The sequence below is a fragment of the Musca autumnalis genome, unplaced genomic scaffold, assembly GCF_047663935.1.
Source record: "Musca autumnalis isolate F117 unplaced genomic scaffold, ASM4766393v1 scaffold_3, whole genome shotgun sequence".
Classification (NCBI taxonomy): Eukaryota; Metazoa; Arthropoda; class Insecta; order Diptera; family Muscidae; genus Musca; species Musca autumnalis.
In genome coordinates, this window is record NW_027411866.1 from 94,590,192 (window position 1) to 94,607,698 (window position 17,507).

Sequence of the window (17,507 nt, forward strand, 5' to 3'; positions counted from 1 at the left end):
CTATCATGTCAATTCACTAGTAACAGGTAATGCGGCATGTAATACAATATTGACTATTTTATAGACTACCGATGGTTAGTGTAATCGACAATGTTTCTCTCTTGTAATCTATTTTCAACATTATTTCTTTTTTTAACAAAATATCAAAATGTTCTGTCATATTGTTTATTCATAACTAAAAAACGTATTTTGATGCGTTTGTTGCGCAAAGATTTAAGATGCCAAAAAGAACGTGTTACGAGCTAAATCATAATAAGGATGAACAATTTAAGAAGAATATTTATAATATATCTGTGGTAAGTATTGATATCTATCTTGACGGAATAGCTTAATAATTTCATTAAACTTGTACACATTTTATTTCAGGAACTTTTGAATGATCTGAAGGACACACGAGAAAAACATTCCAGGGACCAAATAAACGTAAGTCGCTGTCATATCCATAAGTATACAAGATTATATTTGTAAAATTTTTGCACACATGCAATAAACTAAAGTGTGGTTACATACATATATGCATTTACCCATTTATCTGACTTCAACTTACTAGTAATTTTGGCTATAATTTCTGACTACCGAATTGACTGGTGACTGGTAATAAAATGAAGGGACAAGTGGCTTTTCGAAGACTATCGAATTGACTGGTTACTGGTAATGAAATGAAGAGACAATTGCCTTCACACGACTATCGAAATGGGTGATTACTGGTATTGTAGTGAGGACATCCCTATGTTAAATTCACCAGTCTATAACATTGCGAGTAGATTGGGAGGTAACTTGGGGTGTTTACCAGTAGCCAGCAAAATTGCTAGTTATTCCCTAGTTACCCGAACAACTGGGTACTGATTTGAAAGAATAAGCAAACCAATAGAAACAAATTGTAATCTGCTGTTTGCTATGCCCTACCTTGTAATGATACCTATTGAGAATTCTCTAAAATAAAAGGTAATTTTTATTACACGTTTAGGATGAAAAGAACTATTTTATGGTAGCGAATTTCGAAGTTCCAAATTCTATGAGTAGACATTTTGAAAACCAAATTTACAAAAAGTGCAGCCTTGACAATTTTATGTCAGTTGGAAAATTAATAATATACAACAACATAATATTTAACATAAATATGCAAATATTGATAAGCGGTGGCTATAAAATACAAGGTAACAAGTGCTCTAGGTGCGAAGTATAACTTTACGATTTACATATTCTTATCAGCGTTTGTTAAAGACCTTAATACCCAACATACAATTTGATATCATCTGTCAAATGTTCACTATTTAAGAAGAACACTTCTAACAAATCTCTATCAGTCAAACAGCCACAACAGCATAGATCATATTAGTTTCAAGAAAATGAATACGTTTCTTGCCATCTTATGTTTCGGCTCCCTCATAGCCTTCTCTGTGGCCACAGATTATTGTTCAAAAACCTATTTATGTGCTAACGGACAAAAACACATTGCCTGTGGTGAAAAGGTAAATTTTGAAAAAAAAATCCAAATTATTTTATTGCACTGCTATCTTTCCCGTCATTTTAGAAATTTAGTTCGACATGTCCTTCCAACGCCGCCTTTGTCCCTATTGATGACAAACTAAAAGCAGAAATTGTACGAGCTCACAATGAGAAGCGTAATTTTGTTGCTGGAGGTGGTGTTGGACATTTGCAACCTGCATGCCGTATGGCGACAATGGAATGGGATGATGAATTGGCTGAAATTGCTTCCTACAATGTCTTGCAGTGTTATATGGAACATGATAAATGCCGCAATACTGATACCTATAGATATGCTGGTCAAAATTTAGCCTGGAGATCTTACTGGGATCCTAGAAATGTCACAAGTCTGTTCCGCAACTCCTTTGCTATGTGGTATGATGAAGTTCAGCATGTTAAGATGGATTTTATTGATGCTTTTCCAAGAGGATACAAGGGACCGTAAGTTGAGAAATGTACATTAATTTGTATATGCTAACAAAATGAAATGCTTTATTTTTCCAGTGAAATTGGCCACTTTACTGTTATGATGGCTGACCGTAATATTCGTGTTGGTTGTGCTGCCTCCAGTTATTTGGATACTAGAATTGAAGGAGGTAGACAAATCTTCTTGATTGCCTGTAATTATGCCACCACCAATATGCTTGAGTTACCCATCTATGCCAAATGCAGTTCTCCAGCAACATCATGTACAAGTGGTAGAAATCCTCAATTCCCTAATTTGTGTTCAGCTTCGGAAAAGTATGATCTTAATAAGTGGTAATTGGATGAAATGTTTTTATTTGTTGTTATATCACTGATCTGACCCATTGAAAATAAAATTTGATACATCTAATGGAAATATAAAGAGCTTTTTGTGATTTTTTAAACATCTTTATACTATCGATAGGTATAACAAGATAACAATAGTAAAAGAGTAGGTTAAGGTACATTCGCAGGTTCCTTAAGGTTAAGGACCTTCAGCTCATTACTGCATATTATTTCTGAAATTTTAGAGCTAAAATTTTATGATAACCGAACGAATGATGTATAAAAAGTTTAACGACCAAGGTGCACTTACATATTTTGAAGAGTAACGCTGTTTTCCTTTCTACCTGAATCAGTATTGAATATTACTTTTATATCTCAAGAATTATGGACATGCGCAAAAAAAATTGTACCGTCGTAAATGGAACCGCAAGGACTGAAACAAATTTAAGAACGATCCGAGAGGAGCTCTAAAACTTCACTTTTTCCGAATTTTGTGTGGGAGGTACCTGAATACAGTCCATATTCGAACCCGATCTATATCTGGAAGAAATTATACGTTATGCAAAGTTTGGACCAAATTGATTGCTCTCTTCGAGAGTTATCATTCACTCCATTTTACTAAGTTTGGACATAATATTAGGATATCGAGAATTTGGTTCTAATCGGTTGATTCGTTCGAGAGTTATCGTGCGCACCAGCCAGATGGATGGACGGACATGGCTAAATCGACTCCAAATTGTCTGAAACTAATTTTCTCCAAACATACTTGGGGTCTAAAACCGTTATTTTTGACAACTTAACATAGTTGAAGCCAAGGTTTACCCTTTTATAACTCGCGAATAGTGGTTGTATATTAAAAAATTAAATGCTTTTGGATAAAACGAAATGTTTTTAGACTTGGCAAAAAATATTGGCCTTAAAAGTTAATTTGCGTGGAAGCCGTGGCTATATTTGTGTTAAAAAATGGGTAAAAATGGGTTGAAGCCAACATGTCTTTTTTGTTTTACCTCGATTTGTGATTAAACCACCCTGTTCACGATTTTGCTGTCAAATTAAAAGCAGAAGCCAACTAAATAAGATCATCTCACCAATGTATAATTTTTTTAAAATTTGATCTGCGTCTACCATTAAATGATGCTGACATTTTGAAGCCAGATGTGTTTTTTGAAACTTTCTTCTAATTTCTTTCCGCAAACAGGTTTTTCAAAAAATCGTATATAAGATTGTAGAACTCGCGATTCTGGGTTATTTGATAGATGTGTCGTGAATGTAGCCTACACAGCTTCACAGAAATCTGTATCCAAACACGAGAATTTTGTGCGAATAATTTTCTAAAAATCATATCTTTCGGGCCTAATTTTTACAAATGTCATTCCAATTTCTCCTACTAGATTGCAAATTTTAGATTTTTACTATAAATCATTACTCGTAAAAATCCATCTACTAAAACGTTTTTGAAAATATCGCGCATTTTATCTCGTATTTTACCGGCCGTTTCCACTGCGAGGAAAAAAGTAGTACAGCATCTTCGTTTTTGCGGAAACAGAGATTTAAAAACTTCACTGCTAAGGGAGCTACATTCATTTTATCCCAAAAAAATAGATGCAGCCGATGCTACATCTTAGCGTCCAAATTATATTTCGAAAAATATATACAACTTGTTGTACATGAAAATCACATGAGGATAAAATGATTTTGATAATTACGCGATTTAGTCATATTTTAAAAATTAATATAAATTGAAACGGTTTATTTGAGCTCTATTTTCGTTTAAGAAGCCTAATTATTTATCTCAACAACCCGATAACTTTCTTCAATGGGAAACCTTCTATGTGAATGTAGATAAAGCAAAATTTCTTGGGAGTTTCAAGAAAAATAGAAGAAGTACTCCTATAGATTTTTTCAATATTTTCAACTCTAGAATGCATGTGAAAACTATTTTTTCAAACCAAAATTTATTTTTTTGTTACCCAAATATGTGTTTATTTTGCCTATAACATCCAAACTATTACCCCGATCAATATAATTTTGGTCTCATTTGACTCGCCGAGAAGTTTTTATTTAAAACTATTTTTTTTTTGTAATTTTTGAAGGGTATATAGACCTACCTATATATTGACATTTAAATTTTTTTGTAAATTCCGCGAATACTGAGTAACATTTTAAAAATGTTATGCTAACGAGGGTATATGGTAAAATTCAAATTTCCTTTACAATTCCATCGAGAAAAAAATTAAAAAATTTTTGACAAGCACATTCACGATTTTTGTTACATGGGTTAAGAAAAAAATCGTGGTTTCAAATATGTTCGCGTTCACAAAATTGGATGCTGCGCCCAAAAGTTATGGGGGGTTTTATTCCCTTATAAAGAAAAAATATTTAAAAATTCCCTTTGTGTTGCAATACCATAATGTATATATAAATCGGTAACAACATTTAATATCTATCCGTAGACGCCTAAATATTAGCTAAATTTATTTTCATTTTCGCGGAAAATCAAAAAATAATGAAGGAATCTTGGAGTAAATTTTATTTATTCTTACTCAGAGTCCATAAAAATCTCAAAAAAATAAACTAAAAATACGTACAGAATCTTGACAATGTCCAGAAAAATGTGAGACCAAAATTTTATTGATTAGGATTTTAAATTGCATATTGCAGCTACAACAAAAGACAAAAGTTTATTGTTGGAACATTATTTCAAGAATATATTTTTTGGTTTAATACGAAAAATTTGAGAAAATTTTTTGGAGTTATTCTACTATTTCGCTAAATTTCCTAACAAAACCTGAATTATTTTGCTAAAACCTCTTCAAGGAAAATAGTTTATCATCGTGAAAGTATATTTGCATAGTGTGATAAGCAATAGAATTAGGAAATAAAGAGTGATATTGATATTACAATCAAAGAAAACACATAAAAGTTAAAAACCGTATAACGCGCGAAATAGTTAAAATCAGTTGAGGCGCATGTGCTTTCCGCATAGAGCGAGTGCATCTCTGTCAATATGTTTGCATTTTTCCATGTTTCATTTAACCGCAAAAGTGTGCCATCAGTTGCATCTTACTACACCAAAATGCTTCATGTGGGTAAAAATAACGCGATGTTCATATGATTATAAGGCGCATCCGATTTCAGTGACCCCCTGTTAAAAATACGTCAATAAGAAAAATTTTATACAGATTCGTCAAGAACCGCGGATGTGCTACCTGATTCTATTTTTGGTTAAATACGAATACTACTCCCGAATCTCTGAAATTCATGACACACCTTTTTGACAAATATTATAATCGTGTATAAAGGATTCCATTTATGTAAAAAAATTTAAGGGCAATCGCGGTTAAGTATGCGGATTAGTCAAAATAAAATTTTGCTTATTTTCATATTTTCAGGGTATCTATATCAGCGGTTTTAGTGGATGGATTCGATCGCGGTAGGGCTCAGTGAATCCGGCGCGGAAAAAACTAAAATCACGCGGGGTTCAAGGGTACATGAGTCATAGTTGTAAATTTTGAAGCCAAAAAATAGGGGTTTAAAGAAAAATTACGCACCAAAAATTCGACTTTGGACTCCTATTACTAGGGAGCTGTGGGGAGCACACTCATGAGATATACATCAAACGACGTGGAATCACGAGTTCTACAATCCAATAAATAGATTAGGTCATTATCTGGTTGCGCCCTCCAATTATAAGAAAAATTCAAAAAACCCCGATTTCAAAACTTCAAAATGTCAGCATCGATTTAAGAGGGATGCACTGTATATATCGAGAAGTCACACATTAGCATCATGTTGCCCAAGGGGTATTCTTCAATCCTTTCTTTGAGCTCAGGTCTGAATTTTCCCTCGTTTGACCAGAAATCAAGAAAAAACACAAAAAAGCTTGCTAACTTCAACACATGTTTACCCATTTTTTTATATTACCACCAACGCAGCTTCCACGAAAATTTTTTGTTACGGTCCATATTATAAGATCGTGGCTAAAACACTTCAGTTCATGTAAATATATTCATATTTTATAAAATATATTCACAGTTCGCGACTTATTAAATGGTGAACCTCAACTTCAACGATTGTAAAACATTTTTGAATATTACCATATACACTTTCATAGGGCAAAATGTGCCTCATCAAAATAATGGTTGTAGGCCCCAAGTACAGTCAGAGTCAAAAGAAAGTTTACACCTCACAAAAAGTTGTTAATAGCATAATTACACCGGTATAATGATATAATAAATATAAAACACAAATACAATTTTTTCAAGTGTTTAGTGTTGAATTAAAATCCAGAAAATATTAAGCCTTGTATAAGCTTAATTATGAAATAAATGAAGATTGATAAAATAACCCAACATTTTAAGAGTCAAAAGAAAGTTTACACTCTTGCCAAAAGTAAGACATTTTTTAATTCTTAAGCTTGACATGCCTTTTTTTGGCTTTTTAGCTTATTTTGATTCTATTCGAGTGTCTAAATAATAAATCCACCAGTATTTTGGTGAAATCCGGTGATAATACCCCATTGGACCCGAATTACAGCTTTTGGGCAATTTTGGCACAAAATGGCGCTTTATTTAACACTCTTTTGGATTTTTGGTAAGTACTGAATGGTTTTGAGGTCTAGAGACTACAATGAGTTATCCTAGATGCATGGGAGTAAACCATAGCAATATGTTACCCATAAATATGGGTGAAGCCTTCATATCCCTGCCCAAATGTCAGATCCCCCTGTGATATAAGCTTCATTTCAGTTCACTAGGATCTGTAATCTCGTGTCAATATGAGTATATGATATTGTTCTTGTATCCTTGAACCCGTACAAACTATTTCTTCGAAGCCTGCTTCTGTCAGGCACCCGATGAACATATATTGGACACTCCATCAAGTTTGATTTTGTATACAACATTTTCACCTTTAAAAGCTTCGTTCATATTTTTCCACAAGTTTGGCATTTTTTCACCAAATATAGTTTGGGAAAATGTATTTTTATATTGTCATAATCATTTTCACATATTTGGTCGCAAAATATGCCATAACTGTCGAAAAATGTGAACGAATCGTTTAATGGTGAAAATGTTGTATACAAAATCAAACTTGATGGAGTGTCCTATATATGTTCATCGGGTGCCTGACAGAAGCGGGCTTCAAAGAAATTGTTTGTATGGGTTCAAGGATACAAGAACAATATCATATACTCATATTGACACAAGATTACCGATCCTAGTGAACTGAAATGGGGCTTATGTCAAGGGGGGATCTGACATTTGGACAGGGATATGAAGGCTTCGCCCATATTTATGGATAACATATTGCTATGTTTTACTCCCATGCATCTAGGATAACTCATTGTAGTCTCTAGACCTCAAAACCATTCAGTACTTACCAAAAAATCCAAAAGAGTGTTAAATAAAGCGCCATTTTGTGCCAAAATTGCCCAAAAGCTGTAATTCGGGTCCAATGGGGTATTATCACCGGATTTCACCAAAATACTGGTGATTTATTATTTAGACACTCGAATATAATCAAAATAAGCTAAAAAGCCAAAGTAAAGGCATGTCAAGCTAAAGAATTAAAAAATGTCTTACTTTTGGCAAGAGCGTAAACTTTCTTTTGACTCTTAAAATTTTGGGTTATTTTATCAATCTTCATTTATTTCATAATTAAGCTTATACAAGGCTTAATATTTCCTGGATTTTAATTCAACACTAAACACTTGAAAAAATTGTATTTGTGTTTTATATTTATTATATCATTATACCGGTGTAATTATGCTATTAACAACTTTTTGTGAGGTGTAAACTTTCTTTTGACTCTGACTGTATGTTTGGACGAAATCCGTTTCAAAAATTTTAAGTCGACTTAGCAATATCCGTCCGTCTGCCTGTCTGTCTTGCTGGAGCGCACGAAAACTCTTGAACGAATCAACCGATTCGGTAAAAAATTTGGCTTTCGTAATATTTTGTCCAAACTTAGTGTAAGTTCGAAGATGGGTTATATCGGTCTTCTCCTTCCGGTACCTCCCGCACAAAAGTTCGAAAATGTTTGAAAAATTTGTGCACACGATAACTTTTGAAGGGAGTGACCGATTTGGTCCATACTTTGCGCATCGTGAAATCGCTTAGATTTTTGTTGTAACAACTTGTATTCATTGCTCCTATACAACGGTACAAGTTTCATCAAGGAAAAGTCAATACTTCCTGTGAAAATAGTCTGAAAGGGGCAAAAAAAAAACACTATGGCACCGTGTGTAGTGGTTGGAGCGCAAGATAACTCTCGAACAGATCTGCCGATTCGCTCCAACATTTGGCCTTCGTAATACTTTGTCCAAACTTAGTTTAAGTTCGAAGATAAGCCATATCGGTCCACTCCTTCAAGTACCTCCCCCACAAAAGTTCAAAAATGTTTGGAAAAATTATGCGCACGATAATTCTTGATGGCAGTGACCAATTTGGTCTATACTTTACCCATCTTTATTTATGGACTGGATTTGGCCACTATTTGGGTACCTCGCACACAAAATTTCGGGCAAGTTCACTTTAAGACCTATTGCGAAGACCTGACCTCTCGAATCACTTTGATTTTTGTTGAATCAACTTGCATTCGCTACCTCAATTACGACGGTAAAAGTTTTTTTCAGGGGCAATACCATACTTCTTGAAAAAAACAGCACGAAAGGTGAAAAAAATATTTCAAGAATTTGTACATATTTTCGTTCGTGATGTAGTTTTTCATACTGTACAGGTACCTCACATAATATACATGTGCAGTTTCTTATTTCCATCCGAAAGACACTATTTTCTAAAAAATATGTAAGATTGTTTGTTTTGTTTATTGTTGAAGATTCAATCTCATTTGATTGCTTGAGTGGAGTATTAAAGATCATGATATTGGTAGCGATCAGTAAAATTTTGCAACACTGTCAGTTCATTTTGAAAAACATTACTCTCTGTAATAGAGGGTAATAAATGAAGTTGAGCCAATGGGGGAATACTCCACTCATGCAATCAAATGAGATTGAATCTTCAACAATAAACAAAACAAACAAAAAACAGCAGAGGCACGCGCAAAGGGAAATTTGTTAAAAACAAAATTCCAACAACAACCTCACAGGCAACTGTGGTAATGTTCTTTTCAACTCACAGAATTCGATGAATTCTTAGTTGATACGTGCTGACATGTTGCAGAATATTTTGATTTTGGTGTTTCTTTGGAGCCGAAAAGTGAGTGTGATGCTCACTTATATGGGAATACTAGACACTTAAAGAGTTCGATTTTTCGCTAAAAAGGCATCATTTCAAAAACTGAGAAGCCAATTGATAGTTCCCTTCGCCGGGATGAAATCATGATATTGGTAGCGATTAGTAAAATTTTGCAACACTGTCAGTTCGTTTTGAAAAACATTACTCTCTGTAATAGAGGGTAATAAATGAAGTTGAGCCAATGGGGGAATACTCCACTCAAGTAATCAAATGAGATTGAATCTTCAGCAATGAACAAAACAAACAAAAAACAGCGGAGGCTCGCGCAAAGGGAAATTTGTTAAAAACAAAAATCCAACAACAACCTCACAGGCAACTGTGGTGATGTTCTTTTCAACTCACAGAATTCGATGAATTCTTAGTTGATACGTGCTGACATGTTGCAGAATATTTTGATTTTAGTGTTTCTTTGGAAAAGCCGAAAAGTGAGTGTGATTCTCATTCATATGGGAATACTAGACACTTACAGTTTGTCAAGTAATTGTTTTCGAACCAAGAAAACTAACATTTTTCTGTATTAATCTATGAAAAATTACTGATAATTGGGATAAAAATGTCGGGTTTTTTGCAAAAAATAGTTGGTAGACTTATTAAGGACAAGACAGGATCTATAAATAAAAAATTGACCCACGTAGTCCAAGAAAAAATAATGAAAACCCATAACTACATATAATTCAATCTGTCAAATAAATGTTTTCGAAATTTAATGCAGGTTCCAAAATAACCCATATGTTTGGTAAATTCTTGAAAATCATGACATTTTATGAATGTTATTCTTAAAAAGGGTAAACTACTAACAAGTATCAACAATATTAGGCATATAATATCCCTACTAGGAGGGTTACCATATGGACCAAGGGAGTACCAGGACATATTACATTTAAACAGGGTCCTATAGGTCTTATACCGGGAATATCTGAAAACTAAGCCGTTTTTTAGTTCACCAGGATGGACTGCCATCAATTACAATAAAAATTACCTACAGAATAATTAGATCAGAAGGGTTGCCAGATCGACTAAAAAGGTACCAGGTTATATAAACAGTGACCGAAGTTTGTTTTTTTACTTAAAATTAATTAAGAGATAATGGCATTTCACTAAACAATCGGAAATATCACAGTAGGAGACCAATATTGCTTAGAAATGTATGGGGTAAAGGTTTCGACAATTTTCAGAAATGCATACTTCGACATAGTGGACAAATTTCGTGTACTCTGCAGTACTACTGTAGTACATTTTTAAGGGGAAAATTATGTTGATGGGTAAATAATGCTTCAGTGTTAGCATGGAAGCAAAAAAACTTAGAGAATTCCTCTGAACTGACTATAAACAGTGGAAATCGGAGGTCTATTAAAAATCAGCATAGACTGACAATATCTTATATATGCATTTCTAAACGATTTTTGTACTTTTATGTCATATTTTGGTTTATTTCCCTTATCTCTTAATTCAATTTGAGTTAAATAAACAAATTTTAAGCCCTGGTGATGGATCCATGTGGCCTCGTTTACTGTTTATATAACCTGGCACCTTTTAGTAGATCTGGCAACACCCCGGATCTAATTATTCTGTAGGTAATATTTATTGTAATTGATGACAGTCCATCCTGGTGAACTAAAAAAACTCATAAAACGCCTTAGTTTTCAGATATTCCCGGTATAAGACCTATAGGACCCTGTTTAAATGTAATATGACCTGGTACTCCCTTGGTCCATATGGTAACCCTCCTAGTAGGGATATTATATGCCTAATATTGTTGATACTTGTTAGTACTCTACCCTTTTTAAGAATAACATTCATAAAATGTCATGATTTTCAAGAATTTACCAAAAATATGGGTTATTTTGGAACCTGCATTAAATTTCGAAAACATTTATTTGACATTTGAATTATATGTAGTTATGGGTTTTCGTTATTTTTTCTTGGACTGCGTGGGTCAATTTTTTATTTATACATCCTATCTTGTCTTTAATAAGTCTACCAACTATTTTTTTGCAAAAAACCCGACATTTTTATCCCAATTATCTGTAATTTTTCATAGATTAATACAGAAAAATGTTAGTTTTCTTGGTTCGAAAACAATTACTTGACAAACTGTAAATAGTTCGGTTTTTCGCTAAAAAGGCATCATTTCAAAAACTGAGAAGCCAATTGATAGTTCTCTTCGCCGGGATGAAATCATGATATTGGTAGCGATCAGTAAAATTTTGCAACACTGTCAGTACGTTTTGAAAAACATTACTCTCTGTAATAGAGGGTAATAAATGAAGTTGAGCCAATAGAAGAATACTCCACTCAAGCAATCAATATGTAAGATTTTCATGAGATGCAAAATCACTTTCCTATTTTTCCCTATATTCCACTATTTGCTCTCATATTTCCTCGCTTGTTTGGTAAATGCTCCAAACTTTGTTTTCGTTTTCTTTTGAGTGGTCTCGTCGTCTCACCATCGTATTGACAATGTATCAACAAAACGCAACACAACCCAGCAAAATTTTATGGAAGTGGTTCCATGAGATGCCATGATTTCACTGGATCTTTTGCATTGGTTCAAATGAAGTCGTGAAAGATCCGATCTTTTCATCAGCATTTGAACCCATTCGAAGGAAGTCGTGAAAGATCCGATCGTTTCATCAGCATTTGAACCAATTCAAAGGAAGTCGTGATAGATCCGATCTTTTCCTTAGCATTTGAACCCATTCCATCGATCCAATAGAGATGAATTTTGTGTTTTTATTTTTACACATGTATATATTCTTTTATTTATCTAAATATGTACTTTAAAGCAATGTAAGATTTATTATGCTAGGAGGTCCCAATCATTGAGCTAAAAGTAGAGTCGGACTGCACACTTTGGTATTAGTCGTGTTCCTTTACGTGCTTGAGGTTACCAGTTTTTACCCGCAAGGTGTTTCCTTACTTTTAAAAGCATACAATTTATATGAGAGCAGTTCACCACTTTTACCATTTTTGCAACAATTACCATTTTTAAAAGTAAAGGAACAGACCAATTATAAAAGTTTCCCTGTCTGCTCTAGAGAACCCTGCTCAACAAGTCGATTTGTAGATCCCTACAAAACAACAAACATTTCCAAAACGGTGTAAAATAAAATTCACGAAATAGTAATCTGCAGTTGGAGTCAACGTCGAAATCTTTCTCACTTAAATTTAAAACCTGTCGCTTGCCAAACACATCGTTCCCGAAGTCTGGAAAATAGGCCAGCTACTGAAGCCCGAAAAGGATGCCAGCAAAGGTGAATCTTACAAACCGATTTCGCTTTTGTCGCCCGTAGCAAGGACCCTTGTGGCAATAGTTCTTCCAGCATCAGAAATAACTTTCCAGTTGCCCATCAATAGCATAGGATCCGTAAGCAGCACAACAACTGCGCTGAAGGCCATCTCCATCTCCATATTAGCAGAGGACTCACTCAGAGCAGGCCGTGCTCATAATCTAGAAAGAGAAGTCTAACGTTACAAGAGAGAACCTCTAGATCAACAAGCCTTTCAACCAGGTTTAAGTAGCATTCACACGAATGCAGTCGCAGATGCAGTAAACAGTTATCGTGTGAATGCGGTTCTTGGAGAACATCCACCGTCTGTCAGGACAAACCAGAGTAGTTCTGGGTCAATACGCGCGGGATGGTGAAGCCGTCAAAATTCCTATAGGGCAAGTACTGATGACACCGTGGAAAACATCTGCCCAGCATACAGCACAGGCCCCTACGACACACTGCTCCTTTTCAATTGCCCTACCAATCCTGCTAAGAAACTTAAGTTTGCAGCTTTGTGGTTACTAACCATATAAATAACGAAATAGCCACATTCTTACGACTGATAGACCCAGAGTCAGATTAAGCAGAAAAATGAGAATACAAACATATTAACTACTGTTACAACAACGAGCACAAACTGCAATTATAGATGTAAACTTTATGATGATAAATAAATTACAGTTATTTCATTAATTCCTTTGAATTAATAAAATAAAAAAATGAAAATCATTTTTGAATACAGCATTTTCCATTTTCCGAACAAGACGTGAAAATTACATGCCAAAGGGTTGGTGAAAATGACATGCCAAAGATTAGTGAAAATGCTATTCTTGGGAATTGGTTAAGATGGCATGCCCAAGGATTGGTATAGATGCCATGCCAAAGAATTGTTGAAGATGCCATTCCATCGAGTTAGTAAAGATGACATGCTTAGGATCTGAAAATGAATTGCATCTTTTAGGGGTCACGCTCTTGTAAAAAGAATGAGTGAAGATGCTGAAAAAATGACATTCCATTTCACTTGCACCCATTCTTGAATAGCATCTTTGGCATCGAACATTTTGCTGGGAATCGCCACCATCGTCTCACCATCACATTGAGACTATATCAACAAACCACACCACACACATACACGCCACAACAACATACCTAAACTACAACTGTAGGTCGCAACAATTTTGTTGTTAGTTAACTGACAAACCAAACAACTACAGTGCGTTTGGTGTCGAAAAAACAAAGTGTTTGGCTGTATAGTTTGCAACTACAAATTTTTAATTTCTTTAATATAAAGGTAACATCTAATATCTCAACCTAGTGCTGATAGACTCAACATGTATGTACATATGGTTTGCATTGTTTTGCTATGTTCACAAGACGATAACAACTACAGTGAAAATTCTTTAGAAGAAACGGTAAATTACAATAATACAAAATAATAACATTAATTGATAAAAAGCAGCAAAATTTGTCTCTGGTTTTGTTGGTGGTGTGTGTTGGTCGTTAGTCAATAATAACATAAAAACAACAGCTCGCCAAAATTGTTTTTTTTTTTAATCTCTCAGAAAAAACAGTATTTTTTTTTTGCTTTATGAAAGGCGTTCATGAAATGCAGAAATTTGAACCTTGGCAAGACTTTTGTCTGTGTATGTAGTGGCTGACACGATAAGTCTCGAACTGATCAATCGATTTGGTAAAAAATTTGGCCTAACTTAGTTTCACTTAGAAGATGGGCAATACCGGTCCACAACTTCCAATACTTCACCGCGGCAACCCAATTTTGAACTTTAATCCTAATTCACATTTTTGCCGGCAAGTACAAATGTCTAAAAAGCGCCACAAAATTTTGAAAAGATTCTAAGTACATTCGATCTGTACATAGATGAAAGTTTCAATTTACATAGGCTTAAGCTATATCTCTGTCGGCAAATGTAAATTTTTCTTATTTCCTTAAATTTTCATACCAGTTTCATGTGAATTGTTTCCATATTCAAAATTTTAAATGAGATAATACAGAATCCGTTCTTTATGAATTTTTGTACTTTTAGTAAGCCCCTATAAAGCTTCAAGGCGCTGGGGCAACAAATAACTTTTGTAATGAATTAAAACAGAAATAAATGAATTAAAAAAAAAAAAGCCGACTGATACTTTTTTACTTGTTTTCCTATAGATTATTTATTGGCGTTTGATTTTTTTTTAAATATGAAGGTATAAAGAAACACAAAAACACTTATATTTTGATCCAAAGTTTAACTTTGGCCCTGCTAGTTGCTGGACGGACTTTGATCGTTTTTTGATTCACCGGCTGATTGTGTTACCTGCCGAACAAAGATTTAATTATAATAGTAAATGTATATTTTACATGATTCCGTATGAACTAAAATATAAAAAAGTCTGTAATATTCAATACTGATTCAGGTAGAAAGGAAAACAGCATTACTCTTCAAAATATGAAAGTGCACCTTGGTCGTTAAACTTTTTATACATCATTCATGAGGTTATCATAAAATTTTAGCTCTAAAATTTCATAAATAATATACAGTAATGAGCTGAAGGACTGTCTTGGTTGGAAAACCCCTGCGAATGTAGCTTAACCTACCCTTTGACTATTGTTAGCCTGTTATACCTATCGATAGACTGAAGGCGTTTAAAAGAAAATCACAAAAGCTGTTTATATTTCCATGAGATGCATCAAATTTTATTTTCAACGGGTCGTATCAGCGATGTAACAACAAATAACAACATTTCATTCAATTACCACTTATTAAGATCATACTTTTCAGAAGCTGAACACAAGTTAGGGAATTGAGGATTTCTACCACTTGTACATGATGTTGCTGGAGAACTGCATTTGGCATAGATGGGTAACTCAAGCATATTGGTGGTGGCATAATTACAGGCAATCAAGAAGATTTGTCTACCTCCTTCAATTCTGGTATCCAAATAACTGGAGGCAGCACAACCAACACGAATATTACGGTCAGCCATCATAACAGTAAAATGGCCAATTTCACTGGAAAAATTAAGCATTTAATTTTGTTAGCATATAAAAATTAATGTACAATTCTCAACTTACGGTCCCTTGTATCCACGTGGAAAAGCATCAATAAAATCCATCTTAACATGCTGAACTTCATCATACCACATAGTAAAGGAGTTGCGGAACAGACTTGTGACATTTCTAGGATCCCAGTAAGATCTCCAGGCTAAATTTTGACCAGCATATCTATAGTTATCAGTATTTCGGCATTTATCGTGTTCCATATAACACTGCAAGACATTGTAGGAAGCAATTTCAGCCAATTCATCATCCCATTCCATTGTGGCCATACGACATGCAGGTTGCAAATGCCCAACACCACCTCCAGCAACAAAATTACGCTTCTCATTGTGAGCTCGTACAATTTCTGCTTTTAGTTTGTCATCAATAGGGACAAAGGCGGCGTTGGAAGGACATGTCGAATTAAATTTCTAAAATCACAAGAAAGATTGCAATGCAAAAAAATAAGTTGGGTATTTTTTTCAAAACTTACCTTATCACCGCAGGCTATGTGTTTGTGTCCGTTAGTACATAAATATGTCTTTGAACAATAATCTGTGGCCATAGAAAAGGCTATGAGGGAGCCGAAACATAAGAAGGCAATAAACGTATTCATTTTCTTGAAAACAATATGATCTATGCCGTTTGCAAGAGTTAAACTGATAGAGATTGGTTGGAAGTGTTCTTCTTAAATAGTGAACATTTTCAAATGGATATCATGATGTATGTTGGATATTAAGGTTATTTTAACAGACGCTGATAAGTACATGTAATTCGTAAAATTACAGATCACACCTCAGACACTTGTCACCTTGTGTGTTTTATTCCCACTGCTTATCAATATTTGCTTAACTATGTTCTGATATTTTCCGACTACAAAGAAGTTGTAAAGATTGAAACTTTATATCCCCATATTATAATAAGTATAAAAAATATTAGTCGTCATAAGCATGTAAAAGATTATCAAATTCTTTAGGGCTTACACTACTCGGTGGATAGGTCATGGATATGTATTTCGAAACTCAAACCATATTATTTCGGTTTGCAAGATTAGATTATGAACCAAGGTAGTCATTGCAACAGTGCAGGTATTATTTATTTCAGCCTTTAGAACAAATATTTTTACAGAGTACGATGATAGTCAGCAAATATATATAATTGTTCGACAAACATCCCATAAGGGACAAGGGAGACATCTCTCATATCAATGAGTGCACCCCGATTCATATTAGCTCAATGATATGGGACCTACAGTTTATCACCGAGTCCGAACGGCGTGTCTAACTTTTGTAGAGAAGTTTTACATGGCTGAAATACTCAGGAAATGTCGCCAACATTACTGAGAGGAATTTTGCCACCGTTGAAAAGTGTTTTGATGTTGCCTGGCTGGGGAATCGAACCCACGACCTTATGTGTGCAAGGGAGGTGTGCATACCAGTGCACCACGGTGGCACCCCGGTCAGAAAATATATGCATCTTAATATAATTTTTAAAATTTGGTAATGAAATTCAATTTAAGCACTCCTGTTGATGCACAAAACTTTATATCGTCTTTTACGCACGAAAAGGTCCTAAGTCCAATTTTTGTGAAAATCGCGTTTTTGTTACAGAATGATAATAAAAGTAAAAAATAAAGAATATGGTATTATGTCGCATTTTTCTATATGTTTTACGCTTGTCGGAAAAGGTCGTAAGTGCACAGGA

At 34.4% G+C, this 17,507-nt stretch overlaps 2 protein-coding genes across 2 annotated transcripts; one reads left to right on the top strand and one right to left on the bottom strand.

Moving 5' to 3' along the window:
- The first annotated feature begins 1,344 nt into the window (after nucleotides 1-1,344).
- On the top strand, nucleotides 1,345-2,288 carry LOC141399725 (venom allergen-1-like). The gene is made up of 3 exons (XM_073978959.1): nucleotides 1,345-1,472; nucleotides 1,535-1,929; nucleotides 1,993-2,288. The coding sequence occupies exons 1-3, from the start codon at nucleotides 1,350-1,352 to the stop codon at nucleotides 2,249-2,251; spliced, it is 777 nt and encodes a 258-aa protein (XP_073835060.1). The 5' UTR covers nucleotides 1,345-1,349; the 3' UTR covers nucleotides 2,252-2,288.
- A 13,229-nt stretch (nucleotides 2,289-15,517) lies between these two features.
- LOC141398260 (venom allergen-1-like) lies at nucleotides 15,518-16,419 on the bottom strand. Its single transcript, XM_073975537.1, has 3 exons — nucleotides 16,297-16,419; nucleotides 15,840-16,234; nucleotides 15,518-15,776 (listed from the first exon to the last, which is right to left on the bottom strand). Exons 1-3 carry the CDS (start codon nucleotides 16,417-16,419, stop codon nucleotides 15,518-15,520), a joined length of 777 nt encoding a protein of 258 aa, XP_073831638.1.
- Nucleotides 16,420-17,507: the final 1,088 nt, after the last annotated feature.

Excerpts from the sequence above, each read along its gene's own strand:
- LOC141398260 (XM_073975537.1), bottom strand. The coding sequence starts at position 16,419 with ATGAATACGTTTATTGCCTTCTTATGTTTCGGCTCCCTCATAGCCTTT. Across the intron at positions 16,235-16,296 it reads ACATAGCCTGCGGTGATAAG|AAATTTAATTCGACATGTCC; the intron begins GTAAGTTTTGAA and ends TTGTGATTTTAG. Across the intron at positions 15,777-15,839 it reads CCACGTGGATACAAGGGACC|TGAAATTGGCCATTTTACTG; the intron begins GTAAGTTGAGAA and ends TAATTTTTCCAG.
- LOC141399725 (XM_073978959.1), top strand. The coding sequence starts at position 1,350 with ATGAATACGTTTCTTGCCATCTTATGTTTCGGCTCCCTCATAGCCTTC. Across the intron at positions 1,473-1,534 it reads ACATTGCCTGTGGTGAAAAG|AAATTTAGTTCGACATGTCC; the intron begins GTAAATTTTGAA and ends CCGTCATTTTAG. Across the intron at positions 1,930-1,992 it reads CCAAGAGGATACAAGGGACC|TGAAATTGGCCACTTTACTG; the intron begins GTAAGTTGAGAA and ends TTATTTTTCCAG.